Consider the following 20,043-nt stretch of genomic DNA (forward strand, 5'->3'; position numbering starts at 1 on the left):
GTAAATATTGCACGGCTCTCGTAAGCGGTTTAATAATCTTGCAAATCAGATTGCGACGCGACGTTGAAGCGTTTTAAACAATTCCCCGTGACGTTTTTGCACGTAGGAAAATCTCTCGCCGTCGTGGATCTCATGCATCTTTTACGTGCCGGGAAAATCTAGTATCGTCGCTCACGCGCGCATTTTTCTTTTCCGCAGGCATGCCGCGGTGCGCGGCTGGACAAAGGAGTGAAAATTATTCATGAGACAGATAGTAAGGGGCCCACGTACAGTATACCGACCTATGCAGATATCATGGTCGCCTACGCCACTTACGACGGTACGTATAGACATATAAGTAAGTATGGGAGGATCATAGAAATCTATAAAAACATTACGGTTTAACGTAAATGTCGATTTTCACTTCGTTTTAAAAATAACAGAACATTTAAATATAAGAACATTGAAAAAAAAAAAAATAAAAAAATAAAATTGTAATATCATATATAATATATATTTTTTTAACAGCGCTGGCTTCGTTTAATTTATTTATGTAAATCTTGAAATCGCACGAGAGAAAAGGATATATCTTTCAATCGCTTTATACGTACGAACGGGTATCGAATTGCATACATCGAATTGCCATCGCGCATAAACGCACATGTAAGCTCCATTTCGAAACAACCCGTCCCAAGATAATGCAGGGAATCTGAACGAAAACGGTTCTCTAGGACGGCGCGGTGTGACGAAGAGTTATAGGAATGTCGCGCGCGGATAATCCAGTCATGCAGGACTATATATTTTCCGACATGCTTTCCCAAATTCAATTTACTGACATACGCGTTTACCCAATACCCACTTGAAACTTTGGCGAGAGACATTATAATTTCGCGAATAAGATTGTTCGTGATTTGCAAACGATGCAAGGTGAATGAATTATTTCGTATTAAAGCGGGCGTATCAGCTGAGAAATTTAAACTTCAGCTCCAAAAAAAATTAAATAAATATTATACATATAAGCAATAAGTTAATCTAATTAATATATGTAACTTAATCAGCCGTACATCTGATGATTTTTATTATTATATTCAGCTACAGCCTGCTGAAAACTCGAATTATATTTAATATGTAATTGTAATAATTCTTTTTAAAAAAAATATTGACTTTTACCGCCTGAATGAAGCTTGTGCAAATAACGAATAGCCCCTCATGGTAGGTACTCGCTAATGAGGATGTTTACTCAAATTTCAAGCCTTCGGGTATTCATCGTTAGCACGTGTAACGCTAACATATTGGAAGCATTTACTTTGAAAGATACACGATAAATCACACCGTCGAATATAGGTACGTAAGATGAAATTGTACAACCTGTCAAATTGAGCATGGAAGCCAACACGTAATATTTTCCCTTTGCGGAATTTCCACTTCGAAAATCAATGAGCCTAGGCTTCGAAAAAGTATCGCATTCCTAATAGAAAGATATAAAAAAAATATATATATCCAATTTAAGACTTGATTGTTACAAAGTTCTATTATTTCACCTTACGTTACCCTTAACTAAAATACGAGAAGTAACGAAACTTTTTACCGCTAAATTTTTTTTATCGCCAAGAAACCGAGATGGCTCGTCAACAAAATTCACGCACCCTTAAATTTATCGTTGTTGTAACAAAAGTTTGTTACGTATCATTTCCTTGTATTCTCGTTTATATATTTATTTCTCGGCGCACTTTGCGCTCGTCGTGACGCCTTCCCCGGAAGCTCCTGGCGGCTCAAACTCCCCGACGATAATTGCATTGAAGCGCATTTCAGTGCCAGTTTTCATACTCCGTTGAGCGGAAGACATCAAGTATTAACGAGATATATATACTCGATTACTAAACAATAAACGGATATGGCGAATGCGAATTAAGCTTCTTCTTCTGGCACACATCCGAGATTCTATAGCGTCATAAGCAGCTTATTCTGAATAATGCAGGCATCGTGAACGGCCTGCATGATGTATAGGTAATCTACGCCAATTCCTCGATTACACCTTGCCTCCGAACGCTCTTCTGCTTCCGTACCGACCGAAACTCGTTAATGAATGTAAACCAATAATATTTGCAACTCAATACCTCCGATAGGAGCCAGCTGTTCTTTGAAATTTCCAATTATTATGCCAGTCATTGTGCGTTCGGATTGCATCGGTCTGTTTATAAATTTCACGTGTATAATTCGACGTGTGACGTACGGAAACTGCGGGCGGAAATTCTCGAGAATCTAAGTTCTTCATTAGGAGGAGTTTACAAATCTCAAATGGAATCTCTCTCTCTCTCTCTCTCTCTCACTCTCTTTCTCGATTGTACGACCGTATTTGGAACTACCGTGCGCTTCCGCGTGTAATACAACTGGGAATCGCTCGCTAAAAAGATCTCTAAAAGCGAATACGTTACGAGCATCGACGACGACGACTGCATAATACGACGCATACATTTTCGCGCGGTTTCCGCTTACGTGCAAACATTTGACTTGCCGTTACTAATGGAGTGCGAGAATTTGTGTTGACAGTGGCACACACATTGACAGGGTACAACAACGGCGTGGAGTCTAGCGAGAATGTCAATCAGTCAACTGATAAATCGATACATGCGCGTTCGTAATACTGTTTCGAATCGAGCTGCATCTAGCATTCAACCTAAATACGATTACAATAGTTCGATATATCATGCGATAGCAATATACAATACGCACGAGCGTCTAACATTCCCGGCTTCTCCCGTTGTTCCTCGCGGAGTTTCCTTCGCGGACATTTTGTCGAACGTCGCAAAAGCCACTTTAAAGTCTTCGATACTCGATAACGTTGCAGCTGATTGCGAGGCTTTTGTTATTAAAATTGTATAACTTATATAATTGCAAATTGGCACGGGTAGGTTAGGTTGGTGATAACAATTATACGTTTCATGTAGTAAAATGTAATCGAGAGAAGTGTACGACGCCTGAGCTTGCTTTTCAGCGATTTTCTATCAAAAGGTACGAAGAACTTTGTAAAACAAAATGTAAGTTCAACCTGTGTAAACTAAATTTTTTTTTTTTTCTTTCTCTGAATCTACGAAGTAGTATAATTTCTACGGCCGACGCTGCAAAACCAGCTGTGCTTTATAAAAGATAGAGTTGTACGTACTATCTAAATCAAACCATGAATTGTGCCGCAAGCGTATTTTCCGGGTGTATTTTTAAACACCGATGTAACGAAAAAACGAAACCAAAAAGACATTTAAAAAACATGGTATGCATGTAACACGATGTACCGATTTATTGTTACGGGAAACAAAAGGCGCGTCGAGTTGAAAATAATCGTACAATTTCTAAGATATCGATACGAAATAAATCGGCATTTTTGTGGAGAACCGAGAGACGTTCCGTGACTCAAACTTGGATACCGTCCAAGCTCGTCCAAACGATTATTTTGAAGCCATTCGGTCCGTTCGCGGCCAAGATTCACGTTGCAATTTTTTTTTCTCTCTGTCTCTCTCTCTTTCTCTCTCTTCTTTTATCTCTGCTTGCAGGTCGATGTAGAAGCATTGTTCTTTCCCTCTTTCAATTTCATATTTTTCTCGTATATCCATTAGCCGGCGGATAAAAGTCGGATTCTGTTTTAATTCTCTTAGCCAATTCTCAAATCAAATAAGATATACACGTGTTACGCGGCACATTATCCTCGCCGCCAAGAAATTCTATTTAAAAATCAAAATTAAATACTATTTAATATTTAACGCGTCCACAAAAATAATAATAATTTTATCATTATCATTATTATTTATAAAATATATAATCGAGAATATTTTTATTCCCGCAAACAGTTACGACGAATAAAGCGTAAGCTGTCTATTCTTTCGGGTGAGAAGCCAGAAGTTAAATCCTAAAGGAGTAATAATTCTCTTCACTTATAAATCCATTAAATTATTTACATAAAAGAGAAAAGAATTGTATTACAAAGAAATAATTACCAGAGTATTAATTGCAAACCGAGCTAATTACAAGAGCGAATTAAATACAAAATCGCGGCATTCCTCTCGGTCGCAAAATTTATAATTATAATTTCAAAAAGATTTGAAAATGAGTGATAAAATCCATATTTATTACAAGATTTAATAATTTTGTAATTATAAATGTTATTGTCCGAAAATATGTACTTATGTAATATCCTGATGTAATTATTTCGATATGAAAGTTATTTACACGATATCAGCGATTCGTATTATATACAAAATTGCATTTGAATATACATATATGCAACATATAAATTTTAATAAATGTCACAATCAAATAAATCAAAGCTATAAAACGTGAAAACTTTTAGGACTCCGAGTCCCAGGGCATAAAAACGTTTTTAGATATTTACGATTGTCTAGTTTTCAATATTTTACTACTTCTTTTCGATTTAAAGAATTTCTTTATACGTTAGAGGAAGCGCCTTTTATATTTTTCCTTTAAATATAACGAAGTTGGAAAACGTGTTCTATGCGTAATTTCGGAAAGAACTGTGCGATATCTCGAACTTTGCAAATCTAATGCGAACGCACTGACAATATGCGTGGGAATATCGCGGAAGGCTATAAAAGAAATATTGCAAACTCTTGACTGAGATTCGCTTAAATTTGGAATCGAATAGCGCGAACTTTGTTACGATCGTAGTTTCAGTGATTTATTGCCAGTACGAGTTGCAGCGCGACAATTCGCGAAAAAAACGGAAAAAGTAGGAAAGGGGGGTAAAAAAAAGGGAGGATACATCGAAACTCGGCAAACCAACAAATGCGTTGGCAGGTTGGCGAACGAGAGTTTCGTATAGCGGCAAAGCATACCACGCGATGTCAATCCTGCGGGATTGGATTAATGAAAAATACCTGTCGATTGCCAAGCGAGATAACTATGAGCTCAGATAATCGCAAATTGCATCCACCGAAATTAGCACGTTGTTATCAAAGCGTATCTCATTTATGAAAATAAATTGCTATTGAAATGCCATTTGCACGTGGTGTGAATCGATCGCGGATGAATTCCACCTCCGTGGAAGCACGAATAACGCTTTCTTTTACCGAAGTGCCGTTGTACGACGCCAGCGGCATACTCCCGAATGAAATTAAGACGATACGCTAATCTCCTTACTAAATTTAACAAAAATATTCGAAAACTGCTACTTACGCGTCAACATCGGCTGCCTTGAAATTGAATTTCGCACGGTCGCGAAGCACCTTATTTGCGAAAATACGCCGCAAAATTTACTCGCAACTTTGCTCACATCTACTTCGCCTTCGTCTATATCGATTAAGAAGAGCAAACAGAATTTGTGTAATGCAAGTATATTCTCTCTGTAAAATGATGTTTGCGGAATATATCCGGTCTGCCGCATTAAGCAAATTCGATAAACAGAATTTGTTTGTAATAGAAACAGAAGACGCCACGTATATTCGTCACGAGGCATGCAAATAATGGTCCAGATTGCTTTTCATATCGCCGGGGCGGCACTTCTTTTTTTATTTTATTTTATATATATATTTTTTATTTTACACCTGTCCGATCGCGCACGTTCAGGCGATATTAACGAATTAATATCCGCGGATTGAACGCGACGAGTCTATTAAAATGAGGCGCGTGCAGGTTAAAATCTCAATAATATCCTGACGTACATTAATGCACCGCGTGACAATTATTAATGATCTATCTAACGCGCGCATACCGATTGCGTAGTGAATCTATTCGAGTGATACTAAAAGTAGTTTGACGATCGTTAAGCGAATAAATGGGATTATTCAACCTCATCTCGGGGGGGAGAGTTCTCTTTACGATACAAAGTACGCGTAGTAGCCAGCGGTTAGATAATGGCTGCGCGGTGTAATAATGTGTGGCACGCGGGTAGTCACGCTATTAATATCCCAAGGAAGAAGATCACTCGTTAATGGTGAGCGTGTATGCATGCCGTCTACATATGCAACAGGAAGTGGACGTATTGTTAATAACGTGGACGGTGGTGAATTCGCGGATAACACCTGGCCCGATGCTAAAGGCGTCATTAATATGCCATGTAGGAGATAAGCGCGTAGTTAACATACCGATGGTGATAGCGAACGTGCATTTAACACTTCGCTATGGTAGCGAACGTATGGTTAATACATCATAGAGCACACGTAAACGTGCATGAAACACCAAGATGTCTCGCGTCACGTATTTATTGTTATTGTTAGCGCTCGACGCGTGTTGCTCCAGATTCCCTCGAGCTGGCAAAACGGCAAATGGCGTGTAAATTATTGCGACAAATTAATGCGCCGAGCGACGTCGATTAACTAAGAGAAAAAACTCAGCTCTAAGCCCGATATGAAAAATTTAACGTGAACGCTCGTAATTCTCGATAACTCTTCAGAAGTTTTCTGGTTAAGTTTGAAGTTAAATAATTTTTCTCGCGATCTGTAGATACATATGTAATTTGTTTAAAGATTTTCGTGGGACACTTACGACTTGAATTTTCGCAGAAAATCCATCTACGTTGGTGCAAGATCCTCAGATAAAAATAGCTGCAAAGAGAAATCTGGCGCACGTTGTATACGCCATTTAAGTAGAACACGTTGTCAGAATATATCAAGAAATCGATTTCTCTTACGTATTCTTACACATGCTTGAATAGTAAGTAGATTCAAATGTGTGTTTTTGCCTATTCTAACAATGCGTTTCCTGTAATACACTTCGATCTTACAATGCAGCCTGTCAGATGCAACGAATTCTTTATGACGGCGATACCTTACATCGCTTATAACTGTTCAATTATTAAGATTTATCAATGAGCGCGTAGATAACATTCTTATAACTTGAAAATGTACGCGATTGAATAACATTGTCGAACCAATATTCAATACATTTACAAAGAACATCGAGCTAATCACGCTGTATTCAAGCCAAAGTCGACGATAAGCTCTTAACAGTGTAAGATCACTGGAATAGCAAAATTAAAGATGAAATAATTAACCAGTTTAACCGGAGGAAGATCCGGGTGTGTACACCTATAACGCAGCATGTAAAGTAATCCCGGATTAGAGAATCGCGGGAATTACAATCCAATTAGTAATAGATAGAGAGATAGGGCGATCTAATTTTGATAGGTATCAACGCTACTCGGCGTAAAGATGTCTAAAGATAAATTTAAAAAATAACAGTTGAAAAAATATTCGTAACTTATCTCATAAGTACGTACGTTTTAATTTCAAATTTATTTTACGTTCGGTGAGTAATGTTGAAGTTACGCTTTCGTCACTTTACATTAATATTAAGATCGCGATCTAAGACATTAAAAAACTAAGTTTCAGATAGTTGAAGTTAATGCTCAAAAAAGTATAAGAAAGTACATAATAATTATAACTTTCTAAAACCATGCCAATAATATTTATAACTTTTTTTTTTTCTTTTACAATTTATTACAAGAACATTTTATAAAGATCATGTTTCATATAACGTTATTACTATCTCTAATCCTGCATTACTTCGCTTAATCCCGAGCCCATTAGGTGAGGTCTAAGACTCGATGCCATCTAAATGTAGAATGTACGCGGCTTTCCTAAGAAGTTTAAGTGCTGTACCAAGGTAACACCGAACTTTGTAATTTCAGGTTAAAATATATCTGTTCCGCGCAACACAATTAGCAAGGAGTATGCGGTTGCTCGTACCTATATGCGAGGAAAGTTAAGATTAATTTAAACTTATTGCCCTAGAAAGCTCTAAGTTTTTATTAGGGACTGAGTTATCTCAGTCGTAACAAATCTGTCAACTCGCCCGTCGTAAACTATATTTAACAATTCTATAAGTTTCGATAAAATTAATTTTAGTTTCCGTTTTATTTTTATTCTGGGAATTCTTTAGAAGCCACTCCGCCTCGAGCTGCTAAAATACACAGACTATTCTTATTTACTCGCATATAGGTCGTTATACTTTCAAAGGCTTTATGTTCCTTTTTTCAGCGGAGGCCAGAAAAAAAATTACACATTTTTCAACGTGTAAAAAAAAAAAAAAAAAAAAAAGAGAGAGAGAAGGTGTACGTAAGTGTCGCGTGTACAACTAACGCGCGCTCGATACATATATTATCTAACGTTTTAAATTTCCACCCCGCTGTATATCGCTCCCTTGCCACTATCGCGGGTCATGGGTCATTCGCCGGCGCATCCACTTTACCGAGAATCCGCTATCGATAGCGTTCCATACATCTCGGCTGCGCGAAGTGTATCTCATTACGTATCGGAGAGGCAAAATCAATTCGATGCAGTCCAAGAGTAAACCGCGCGTTACGACTTTCAGGTTTTTACTCGTGGCGCAATCCGGACTCGGGATCCTGGTTCATACAGGCACTTTGCGAAGAGTTGGAGCTACACGGTCGCAGCCGCGATCTACTCAGCCTAATGACCTTCGTTAACCGACGCGTCGCCATCGAGTATCAATCCTACGTGCCGGAGAATGAGAGATTTCACGGGAAAAAGCAGATCCCGTCGATCGTCTCGATGTTAACTCGCCTCGTGTACTTCCCGTACAAGCGCACGTCGGCGCTGAACGATATCGACGGCGGGTCGAAGGAAAAGGAAACCGAGATTCACGAAAAAGTAACGTAGGAGTGGCAAAACATTCGTTCTCGAACGAACTTACGATGATGGATTCTCTGGCAAAAATCGACAGATTGATTCCAGTCGAGCTGTTTTGAGGCGTCGAACTTTTCGAAAACGATCATCGCCCGGCTCCGACTTAAACACATCTGGATTGTTAAGTTCTCGTAAAGGATTTAATTAAAAATATAATACACGAAAAGAAGAAATAAAAAAGAAATTATCGCTTATATTAATTGTAAAAATTATTTACATTATAAATAAAAATGTTCCTTCTCCCGTTACTTCATAAAAAAAAGAGTGATAAATACTCACAAATATTAAAAATATTCAATGAAAAATTAAATTAAATTAAATATTCTCCAAGATAAAATTATTCGATGTACGTTACATCAAATTAAAAAATAATTTCTCATTATTCAAATTCGTCTCAACATATCAAATGTAAAGACAGTTCTCTTCGCGAACAGTTAATCAATATTTTTCCTTATACAAAAATTCAATTAGCACTTTAATTAGTACTGTAACGTGATGATGGTCGATTTTAACTTGCCATAAAATTACGTTTACTTAAATTTTCTTATCTACGTGTATGAATAGACGATAGAAAATTTTCTTAAGACCGAACGTGACAGGCAGGAGTCGCTGCACGGAGTGTTCGCGCTCGTGAGAAATTAGCGAAAACTAATTATGTCCCCTTAATATCTATCCTAGCGCTATCGGTGAACTGACAGGGGAAGATCCGGAGGTCTATTAACCGCAATGCGTGCGACTGAGACGCTATGTTCAACGTCAGATTAGATACCTGCGGTCAAAGGAGTTAGACGCTATTAACCTTTGTCTTGGAAGACGCGAAGTGGAATCCACGAATTATACCGTTAACCAGATGCTATCGCAAAATGTAATCCCCTTCGTGCCACGACTAGATCGATCTTCGGCGATAATACAAACTACTTATACGTATATATGCCCGACAGAAAATCTCAGTATCGCTTAATCGCACTGCTGAATGTTACGTAACGATGCACCACGCAGGTATCCTTTTGACAATAAAATGTTTCCAGTAATTTAAATAATAATATTAAATTATATTAATCTTTTTCTATTACAGTGAACGAACATTTGCACATTATAAACTCATTTCCAAAATCGATATGTACTTTCTTTTTTTTTTTACAATTTTTTTTTTTATTTTTTTTTTAATAAAATTTGTATCATATTTTGTATGGTACACTCGTGGTCAGAACGGTTGCAACACATGAAGTTGCAACAAGATTTTTAGAAACAGAAAATGCGAACCGCTACATTCGTTCATGTGCAATACATAGATATGACCAGATCTATGTATTGCACGTAAACGAATGTAGCGGTTCGCATTTTCTGTTTCTTAAAATCATGTTGCAACTTCATGTGTTGCAACCATTCTGACCACGACCGTACATATTGATGTAATAAAAAAAATAATCTTAATATTGTTAAAAACTGATGCTGAAAATCAACGCTATATTTTATTTTACTTGTAGTTTAATAAAATTCACAATGGTGTTTTGTTATATTGGTTATGAATAATGCAAAAAAGAAAAAAAAAGTAAAATAAATCCTATTTCGTTTTTAGTAAACTTTTTTTCAATAAAATAATTTTGTTGTTAATTAACAGCTGTATTATTGATTAATATATGCAATAAAAGAATTTAATAAAAATATAGAAATATTTATATATTAAAAAATTTTACAATAAATTTACAAAATATTGTAAAAGACTATTCTACATGTAAAGTTGGCTCGCAGAGATTATTTTTTAAAACACAACGTAATACCTATTATATGACCATTTATTCTTTCAGGTATTTATATTTTTATTATTAATTCATTGTTCATTTTTTATTATTTATTTCTCCTATTCGTATTTAATTTTTTTGCAACAAAAAACTAAAAAATTATACGACTAATCTCTCTTCATATAATAAACTGCATATTTAATAAATAAAAATAAAGCTTTTTTTAATAAAAAAAAGATTTTTAACAATTCAATAGAGGATATAAAATATATCCCTTTAATTCGTAACATTACTGGCACGATGATAATAAACGTAACACTTTTTCTTCGTATAATTCTTTTTATCTTTTCTAAAATCAAAAACATTTGGACGTGTGTTTTTTGGTCCCGAAAATAATCAGTCACGGATTTCAAGATTATCGCTCGCAATTTGGAACTTCCGTTCGGAAAGTGAACGTGCGACGTATGAACATAAGAACAGTGAAGCGTAGCGCTCGCGGTAAGAAGCGATTCAATCACCGGGACGAAGAAAGGTCCGACGTTGTCGGGAAATTCTTTAAACCGTTTTGACTTTCTGGCTGGCAATTCGAATGATTGCGAATCGACCCTATCTCCTCGTGCTGCTAAGTGGAGCCCTCGAAAAGCGAACTCTCGAATTTGTACGGATGGCTTGTCTGAAGCGCGATCGAAAGGGATTTTGGTTTGGGAGGCCCTCGTGTCTCTTTATCGAGGCTCGTGGAGTACACACCGCGTCGAGTAGAAACCACTTCGTTCGACGATCGTATCGTTGATCCGATCAATATGGATGGATGCATACAAGAGTTACGCGCGAAGTACACGAACTCTGTATGCAAACGCCGCAATTTTTTTTTTTTTTTATGATTCGAGGCGTTTGATATTTTACAGCTTATTCACTATCGCGACGGCGGTAAGCTCCCCTTCGCGTATATCAAGAAATTCCAATCGCGTTCTTCCTCGCTGCAGGGGTATGTTGACTTTCCCCCGTCATAAATATGCAAACAATGCCGATATATATCTTTTTCATGAACCGCCAACCGCGGGTTTACGATGCATTCTCTTATAAAATAATACGTGCGGAAAACGTGGGACCGTATTTCACAGATGTACATAAATGTATTAGCATGTGTTGATCGTCGCGAGTTACATAATCCGGGCATTTAAAAAGAATGCGCTTTGCAACCCGAGTAGCTCGTAACACCGCGAGGCAACGTAAAGATAAACGAATTCCACGAGCTGTCGAATCGTAAACGAGAAGAGCCCGTTCTTCTCTCTTTCCTTTCGCAAAGAAAAAGAATTAAGGCTCCGGCGTGCGGTGCAAGTTGGGTGTATTTCATTTTCGGAGCAGTTTCGACTCGACTCGCAATAAATCAGTCCGGTACAGGCGGCCGTATCATCGATACATTTTATATACTGCACAGGAAGATAAGTTACAAGATGTTGCGCCGTGCGCTACACGTGCCCGCCCGACGTCGTAATTTTGGGCTCCCCGACGATAGCTAATCCGCGCCACCCGCGCCGCGTAAAATCGAAACTACGATCGCGCGATACCGCGCCGTGTTCTTACAGCTAATCGTCCCGTTCCCGCGACGCAGTCTGCAGCGCGCACCAGCCGTAATTTCAGCAAAACGAATGCGACTCGCCGAGCATTTCGAGACGGCGTCGCGGCGTAAACTTAAGGTGCCATTCGTCTTAATCCCATTTACAAGCGTCGCGCGGGTGCGAGCGGATGTTCGCGACTGTGCGCACATTTCCCATCCCATTCGCGCTCGCGGGAATCACTATTTTGGTTTCGTTTCGATAGAAACGGAGTGCCACCGCGCTCGGTAAAATACGACAGCGCGACGGGTAAGAGCAACCGCTTCCAGAAATCGCATCCGCGATTCATCAACTTATGCATACATATATGCGCGTAGGTACATACATACGTATATGCAACTAGCAACTGCTGTCGCTGTTAAAATTGGGAAGATTAATACCAATTCCGTTAATGGCAAAAGAAGGTAAAGTATAACCGACCGAAAGTACGCATTCAATAAAAGGATCGTTTAAAAAAATAACGTGAACGGTTCTCGTATTTAAATATCATGTGTAAAGTTTTAAAATTAATAGTAATTAATAAACGCGTTCGACAAGAAACCAAAATTGATACGATATGTCACTCTCGGCTTTTACAAGGTGTATTCAATCGGTTCGTTCGCGATTATCGAGAGAACGACGACGTGATTCATTTGCGCTACCGCGAAACACAGATTACGCCCACTTTCTCACCGATGTCCATTGTCGTTGCGGGCGAAGCAACTATATGGAATTCCGCCACGCGGGATTGACCATCGCGATGTTATTGACCGCCACTAATTCGCCGGCCGTCAACACGCCGTTGAAACACGTCGCGAGCCGCGGAAACGCTCGCAAAAGCGATGGCCCGATCGGGACAAAGGGTGGCCACCGGGTGGCTGGCGCAAATTACTACGAACGGGTGGGATGTGTCTCCTCCATTCGACACCGGGATATAATCCATTTTGATCCGCGAATGCCTTTCGGTGCATCGCGATGGCGCGGATCGCTGGATGAAGCCCGACGTGGCCGAAAAGCTTTTGACGCGATCTCGCGGGGCGTTATCGATTCGCCGGTGGCCAACAACCCGGTCAGCATTTTCGCCACGTCGCGCCGACAGCCACGTAATCTTTTTGCCAGCCCTCTTTCGGCATGTGAACCATAATTCCGGACCAACGGGATATCCTTCAGGCGTGACGTCGTTGTCAACGCGTAAACGTGGTCGCTCATTTTTTTCTTTTATACATATATATACTATACATATATGTACATATATACATATATGTTTTATTTTTTTTTTTTTTTTTTTTTTTTTTACGTAACACAACCCCAAGCGGCGAGATCGCTGAAGCATTGTCGCGACATTCGCGCGACAGAGCGCTGAGAACCCATCCCTCTATCGCGGGCACCTATCCCTTTTGATATCTATGCAAAATAAAACTTCGGTTTTCCGATACGTTTCATCCGCTTTCATTTCTGCCGTGTTTTACGGCGTATCGTTGATTACATCGCTCTTCAGCTGTAGCTCAACGTCAAACGGCGAGTCAAGATATGTAGTACGCTTCGGTGATATCTCTACAAAAATGCTGAGAATGATCTCTCTTCCCGCACAGCCCTGTCATAACCATGCAACCTCGTGTGTTTTCATTTTTCCTGCATTTCATACCGTGCATATCCATGATTACATACACGTTATCAGCATTAGACATTCAAAATTTATCTCAAGTGTTCGCGTGACATCTCTGGAAACGATCCTAACCGGGGGTACTTTTTGACAGCTATGCCATGCAAAATAAAACTTTAGAGTAGAAAACAGAGTAAATTTCGTTCGTTCGCATCACCATCGCGGGCCGCAATATACCGTTCATCCCGTTTCCTCGTATAAAATTTTTGCGCGAGAAGTATTTTTCCAAAAATATTAAAAGTAATTACTTTTGTAAGAAAGATAATAAAAATGTCGATATTTTTTAATTCAGTTACGTCATGTATTTTAATTTTGCGATTTTTAACTATAATCTTATTATTTAAAATTGTCAAAGATTATATAACTCTTTGGCATCGGACGTTTGTTCTTGCGATTACGAAGTGAGAGACGAACGAGAAAACCGATCGGCATCGCGGCAAAGCGGCAACAATAAATTCGACTCGAGCAAAACGTAAGTTTACTTATCGCTGCGACAAAATTTATGCTCTTCAACTCACGATTAAAACACGTGCAATATAACCCGATACATGATATTGAATTTTAATTAATAATTAAACATGAAAATTACATTTCGCGATATATTATATTACAAAGCGCGCATCATTTACTCTTGCTTCTTTTACATTAAAGAAAACTATTTTACATTCAATAACTTTCAGTAATGAACCATAAATGTACGCACGTGCTTTAAACGGCGCTTTAATCGCTTCTCTTTCTTTTCCATTTAATTTATACATGCGTTTGGATATTAATTACATTTATTTACTTGGAATATTTACGGAAATTATTAACGATTGTCTAGTCGACGAATACCGCGACGTGTCTAATAAAAATTCGTGCCACGTTAAAATGATTATTTGATACGCATAAGTATTCGATATATTTATTTATCACGCATTGAACCGCGTAAGACCGATAAGAACAAAGGGTGTTAGGGTGGTGATAGCCGGAAGAGTAGAGCGAGCGAGCGCGTGGACCATTCCCCCGTTCTCCTTCCGCCGGCCGATCGCGCAAACACTTGGCGAGAGAACGTTCCGCTTTTACCGGAAGTAATACGCGTGTCTGATGGTGCGGAAATGTATCCGGGCGCGATTTAACCTCATCGCCAAACACGGAAAGGACTCGCGAAAAGTATACCGTCCTTTCAAAGTAAGTTCTAACCGTATTTTTGCGTTAATTATATCCGCGTCACTGCGGCAATCGCCGTGAACAATTAGTTTCAGTTCTCTTCGACCGAGCTTCGAATATACCGGCCGGAGATTAATCTGTACTGTCGCGCGCGGAAGTTTCACAGCCGATAGAAATATCGTTCGTATCGTTGAAAATTAATCGAGGTAGAATTTGATCGACGGTGCCGTCTTAATTTTCTTCGTCTAACGTGAAGCCGGCGTACGTTACATATGCGCGGTGATCAAGTGCTCACGGCGTGAGCGGCGTATGTCGCGCGATGATCAGTAGGTCACCGTGGACCGCGATGGCCGCTGGTCAGTTCGGTGACGACGTGGCTGAACAATGAAGAACGCCGGTCGATCGAGCGCGTCGTTAGTCAGGTCAGTTACGCGCAGTTAGCTAAGTTAGTTACGCGCTGAAAAATAATTTACTGATCGTGAATTGTTGGAGCAGAGATTACAAAAAAATTGTTTTCTGTTTCAGATAAGGATCGAGAGGAGAAGCGAGTGTGGCGGCTATTTTATGTGCGGAAGAAAATCCGGCCCAGCATCGTAAGAAAAGGAGAAAGCCTCGAAATTTGTGCTCCTCGCCGATGATAAGCGGTACGTACCTATATAAAAGATTTCGATTTTTTTTCGACTACTTGCGGAGTATACATATAGTCTACATTCTCAATCGCTTTCCGTTACGTAAAAATTCCGTTCTAAAAAATTTTTTTTATTCGCCTATTTTAATAAATTAATTTTCATAGTAAAAATTTAGTTTGAACACTTAAGCGAAAGTATTTAAAAGTAAAGTATATTACACGCGGTGAATTAAATTAAAATTTATAAAATAATAAAAATTTGAGCTGTTTACTTGCGATAAGAATCTAGCACGGCTTTTTAAAGACAGGATAAAAGGGAGGATGTTATTCGATCGTATATTATTTTATTTTTAAAATTTCGCGAACAACACACGAAAATTAAATATACATTTACACGAAACCGTACTTTACATATAAAATCCAATAGGGAATGTATGTCTAATTATAAATTAATTAATTAATTATTATCGTGTTACATTCGCATATTTATCCTTGTTTATATTATCATCGTTTAATTGATATAATATTTCTATATTAAATTATTTAAAATTTAGAAGGAATTATTGTTCATAAGAGAAGAATATTTAATCCATAAATAATAATCCATACAAAACTAAGAATAATTTGACAAAATAAAAAACCTCCGTATAATTGTTCATTTTATCTGAACTCGAACGAAATGGGAAAAGTCGCTTGAGAGAAACGATTCTACAGAAACGCGGGGAACTAAAAAATTCAAGAGCAGCGATCCAAAAATATAATAAACGTCCTGTCGAAACGTCCAAGTGCATCGTGAGCATTTTGAATTAGCAATATTGAGGGGCGGAAATTCGCATTTCGAGAAAGCAAGAGATAGCTGGCCCGAGCGAGACTCGCCAGTAAGCGGGTTTTATTTATGGCGAAAGATGTATCTTTCGTTGTGTCGCTCGACGTTTTTGAAATGCGGCTGGGCCAATTACTGAGATTTCGCTTTACCGTCGGCGGTGGTGCGCGCACACAAAAAGAGGAAGCGATACCCGCATTTACTCGGCCTCGACGCCATTTGTAAAATATCCACGTTGCAGAAGGCTTCTATATGCCTCAACACCGATGGAACCGTATAGTGAACTACTCCGGTACTTAATTCACGGTAAAAAATTACGTAAATGGAAGTCAAAATCGCGATCTATAGCGGGTGATTGAAAAAAGAAAGACAAACCACCATACTGATTCTTGTTTCCCGGATGAAAAACGTTCTTTCAAATCGCCTTTGCGGCATTCGATAAACATTAAATATCTTTAAGAGAGTTCCGCGAGATAAGAAGTCGAAATGTGATTTGTCGATATTTCATTCCCACCTTGCCCTTTTTTTTTTTTTTTTTCTTCCTTTTACTACCGAAATAGAACTTAACAGAACGCGCTACGCTATTAAATTTAAAGCTTTCGCGTAGTGCGTAAGCCGTCTCGGCGACAATTTTCAAGGATTTCGCGCTATATTCCTCTCACGTAATCTTCTTTCGCCGCGAGTACGCAACCTTCGCCGTCGGCGCGATTCTAAAAACGTCACCCTCTGTAACCTGGCAGTTAAAAATCTTTCCGTGAATTTTTCCGTATCCAGCCCAATGATATATATATCCAGTTTCTCGCCGTCGACACTACTTCCTTTGTTTTGCGACGGATTGCATAAGACAAATGTCCCGAAGTTTTTATCGCCACGTCAGTTTCTCATACTTTTTATTGAGACAATAAAACTAACAAATTCCCGGCCGTTTTGTAATGATTTACTTACAGATAAATTCACCTCGCGCTCCCGCGCAGAAATATCGCGAAAGCGGTGTTTGCTTAATTAAATCCAGCGGCGGGAATCTTTGTGCGCGACGTTTCAATGGAAATATTTATACTCCCTTCGCTGAGAGCCGCTTTTTTCAAAGAGATCGATATTAGACAGCGGGTCTACGTTTGCTCGAAAAGCCCGAGTTAGCCTAATGGAACGTATAGCGATCGTGGCTGTCCGCGGAATTTCGATTCGCAGCCGACGTTATCTCGCTGCGTTGCTGCACTAACCATAATTCTAACATTTCGTTAGTGACGTACGAGTACGGGACATTTTGTTTTCCGTTTCCATTCCGCGCGATCTGTAGACGGCGTGAATTTTATGCGAGCGTGTCCGACATTTTATAGATAGCTCGTACATTCGGATCGCCGGGAATAAATCTTTTCTTTCGCGCGTACGTGTAAGTGTGTGTGCGCGTGTGTGGCGGAATGCGTAATAAATAAAAGTTCCACGGGTCTCTGGTTAGTCCAAGGATTTATCTACCGCAAGGCGTTATTGGCCCGCGAATCAATTCGTGTCTCCCAAGTCGGAAATTATAATAAAGTGACATTTACGCCGCGGCGACTAATCTTCTTAGGAAAGCCTCATTGAACGGATTCTATCGAGCAATTATTCTTCGTTAAATTCCATGTTAATTTCGTAAAGATGTTCCAGCTATTATAGCGACTGGTGTAATTAATTGTGTTAGATGCCACGGTCCTAAAACTTTTTGATAAACACAAGACTAATCAACTGATATACGGAAATTATTTTCCCTCGCATACATTGACTCGCGAAATGTCCGTGCATAAAGTTCGATAGTGAAAAAAAAAAAAAAAAACTTGGATATTTTGTTCGTAACCGTTTCATAGATGCACTAACCGTAAATATGAAAAGTTATGAAAGTCTGTAGAGCGCGCGAGTGCACGCGAAATAGCAGTTTATCGAAAGATCGCTGTAAAGGCGAAGGTTGCGCGAACGCTTAAGAAAAGAGGATATCTACTTTGGCAAGTCCCACGTGGGGCACGAGAAGCAAATCCTTCCCGCGAGTACGTAACATGCGAGCGCACTTATTATTCTTTTCAAAAGTCTAATTTGTAGGGCGGTGCCGGACGCGCGCGAAGAGAGATAGAGAGACACGGATCGATTCGGCGTCTGCGAGAAATGGTACCTTTGCATTTTACGCTTAAGGTTTTACGGTGACTGCGGCCGTTATCGTGCCACGAGTATTATCTTCCAAGTAGCTTAGTTCAATATTACGCTTTCGTTTCCGGAATACCGAAATTAATCGAGCAGACTTTACTTGTGTAGGTGCATATTAAATTGGTTAATTACGCAACATATTTTGTTCATACAATATAAATTTCAAACAACAATGGATCATTCCAACAATTTCACATTTTCATATACCTAGTATATATTAACGAAATCCTAATTACAATTTTTTTTCTTTTATCTTTTTAGCTGAAATTACACGTAAATATAATATATTTTCAATAAAATGTTATACAACTTTTATAATAAAATGAGAACGGAATTGTAGTTTCTTTTAAACTTCGCAAAACCAATAACAATTTTCTTAATGTCATTACGTTTCTTACACCGCCATTAAACGCTACGAGAGGCAACTCTCCTAATACAATCGAGAAAAATTGCGAGAGGAGCGAAAGCACTCGTCAGGTCAAAGGAGAAATTATAAACGAAACGTAACTAAAGCTTTTTGTGAAAATTGGAGAGCAAAGTACACTTTGAAAGACTACATCCTTCAAATTGTATTCTCGGAAATAGAGCTTTTTAACTCTTCGATTTCTCGGTACCAGCGACAGATACGGTAACGCATATTAGCCCAGTTTGCGGGTTATAACATTCACGTTCTCATTTTGCAGTCGCAACAGAATTGCAGTCACGTGTATAACATTTATCATCCGACGTATACGATTTGCCGCGCATTTCGACATAACAACAAGAAGCAATTAAAGAGATTAGAGTTGAGCAGGGAGTAGGTATTAGTACCCTGGAACACCGGTATTACCGGGGAGGATTGAGCTAATTGCGTGTCCTCTAAAACCTAAACGATTTGAGAACAAAGCGGCGAGTCGTGCACGATGATCCAATATTCGAGCCTAGCGCGCAGTGGGTGGGCGTGTTTCCGACGGATTGATTCTTAAACGCGATCTACCGCGTCGGGTTCGCGGGTGGCGATTAATCAATGATACGACGTGTAAATAGCGCAGCGCGGAACACGGGGCGGAGTCCAGGTATATCGGAATCGGTCTTTCAAACGGACGACCGTCAACGGAATTGCGATCAGTGTCGCACTTTGACGAAATAGGCGTCTGCGATGCGCGGTTCGATAAAGTACCGGAAGACAGATGTGTAATTAGCCCTCGTGAACTAGGAACGAGTGCGGCTCTATCCGGCTTGGCCGCGCAATAGCCTCGCCCTTTTGACTTGTAGATAACATCCGCGCCGCGGTCGCTGGATGCACGCCTGATAACAGCGCTCCCACGCAAGGTACGGGAATGCACAATTTACAGTTCAGTTTCGGTTCTGCCCGTTGTTCGGCGTCCGGCAGCGCGACAACGGCGGATTAGCAGCTTTGAAATAGTCGAGCTCGTAGCGGCGGATACAGCTTTAATACGTGACGTTTCCACATGCGTGTAATTCAGAATAGGAGATGCGCATGCACCCGTGGCTAAGCTCATCAAATGTTGAAGTTCCTACTAAAGGCGCTTAATTGAAATAATGCAAGCCCGCCTTTCCAGCCGAGAAATGAAACTGCCCTAATTCTATTTATCCCAAACAATGACGTTACGTAAAGTTTATTGGTATTTATTCGTT

General features: G+C 39.3%; 2 protein-coding genes across 4 annotated transcripts in view; one reads left to right on the forward strand and one right to left on the reverse strand.

Moving 5' to 3' along the window:
• The window catches only part of LOC139109772 (caspase-1-like), a 30,977-nt gene extending 22,150 nt beyond the window's left edge, over window positions 1-8,827 (forward strand). For both annotated transcript variants that reach the window (XM_070669094.1, XM_070669095.1), the window contains exons 4-5: window positions 199-319; window positions 8,299-8,827. In XM_070669094.1, the coding sequence (XP_070525195.1) occupies window positions 199-319; window positions 8,299-8,606 (429 nt within the window). In that variant the 3' untranslated portion in view covers window positions 8,607-8,827. The remainder of the gene's footprint in view (window positions 1-198; window positions 320-8,298) is intronic.
• Window positions 1-20,043, reverse strand: part of LOC139109770 (alkaline phosphatase) — a 147,665-nt gene that overhangs the window by 68,229 nt on the left and 59,393 nt on the right. The window lies entirely within an intron of this gene.

Source organism: Cardiocondyla obscurior, linkage group LG18 (genome assembly GCF_019399895.1).
Source record: "Cardiocondyla obscurior isolate alpha-2009 linkage group LG18, Cobs3.1, whole genome shotgun sequence".
In the NCBI taxonomy this organism is placed as follows: domain Eukaryota; kingdom Metazoa; phylum Arthropoda; class Insecta; order Hymenoptera; family Formicidae; genus Cardiocondyla; species Cardiocondyla obscurior.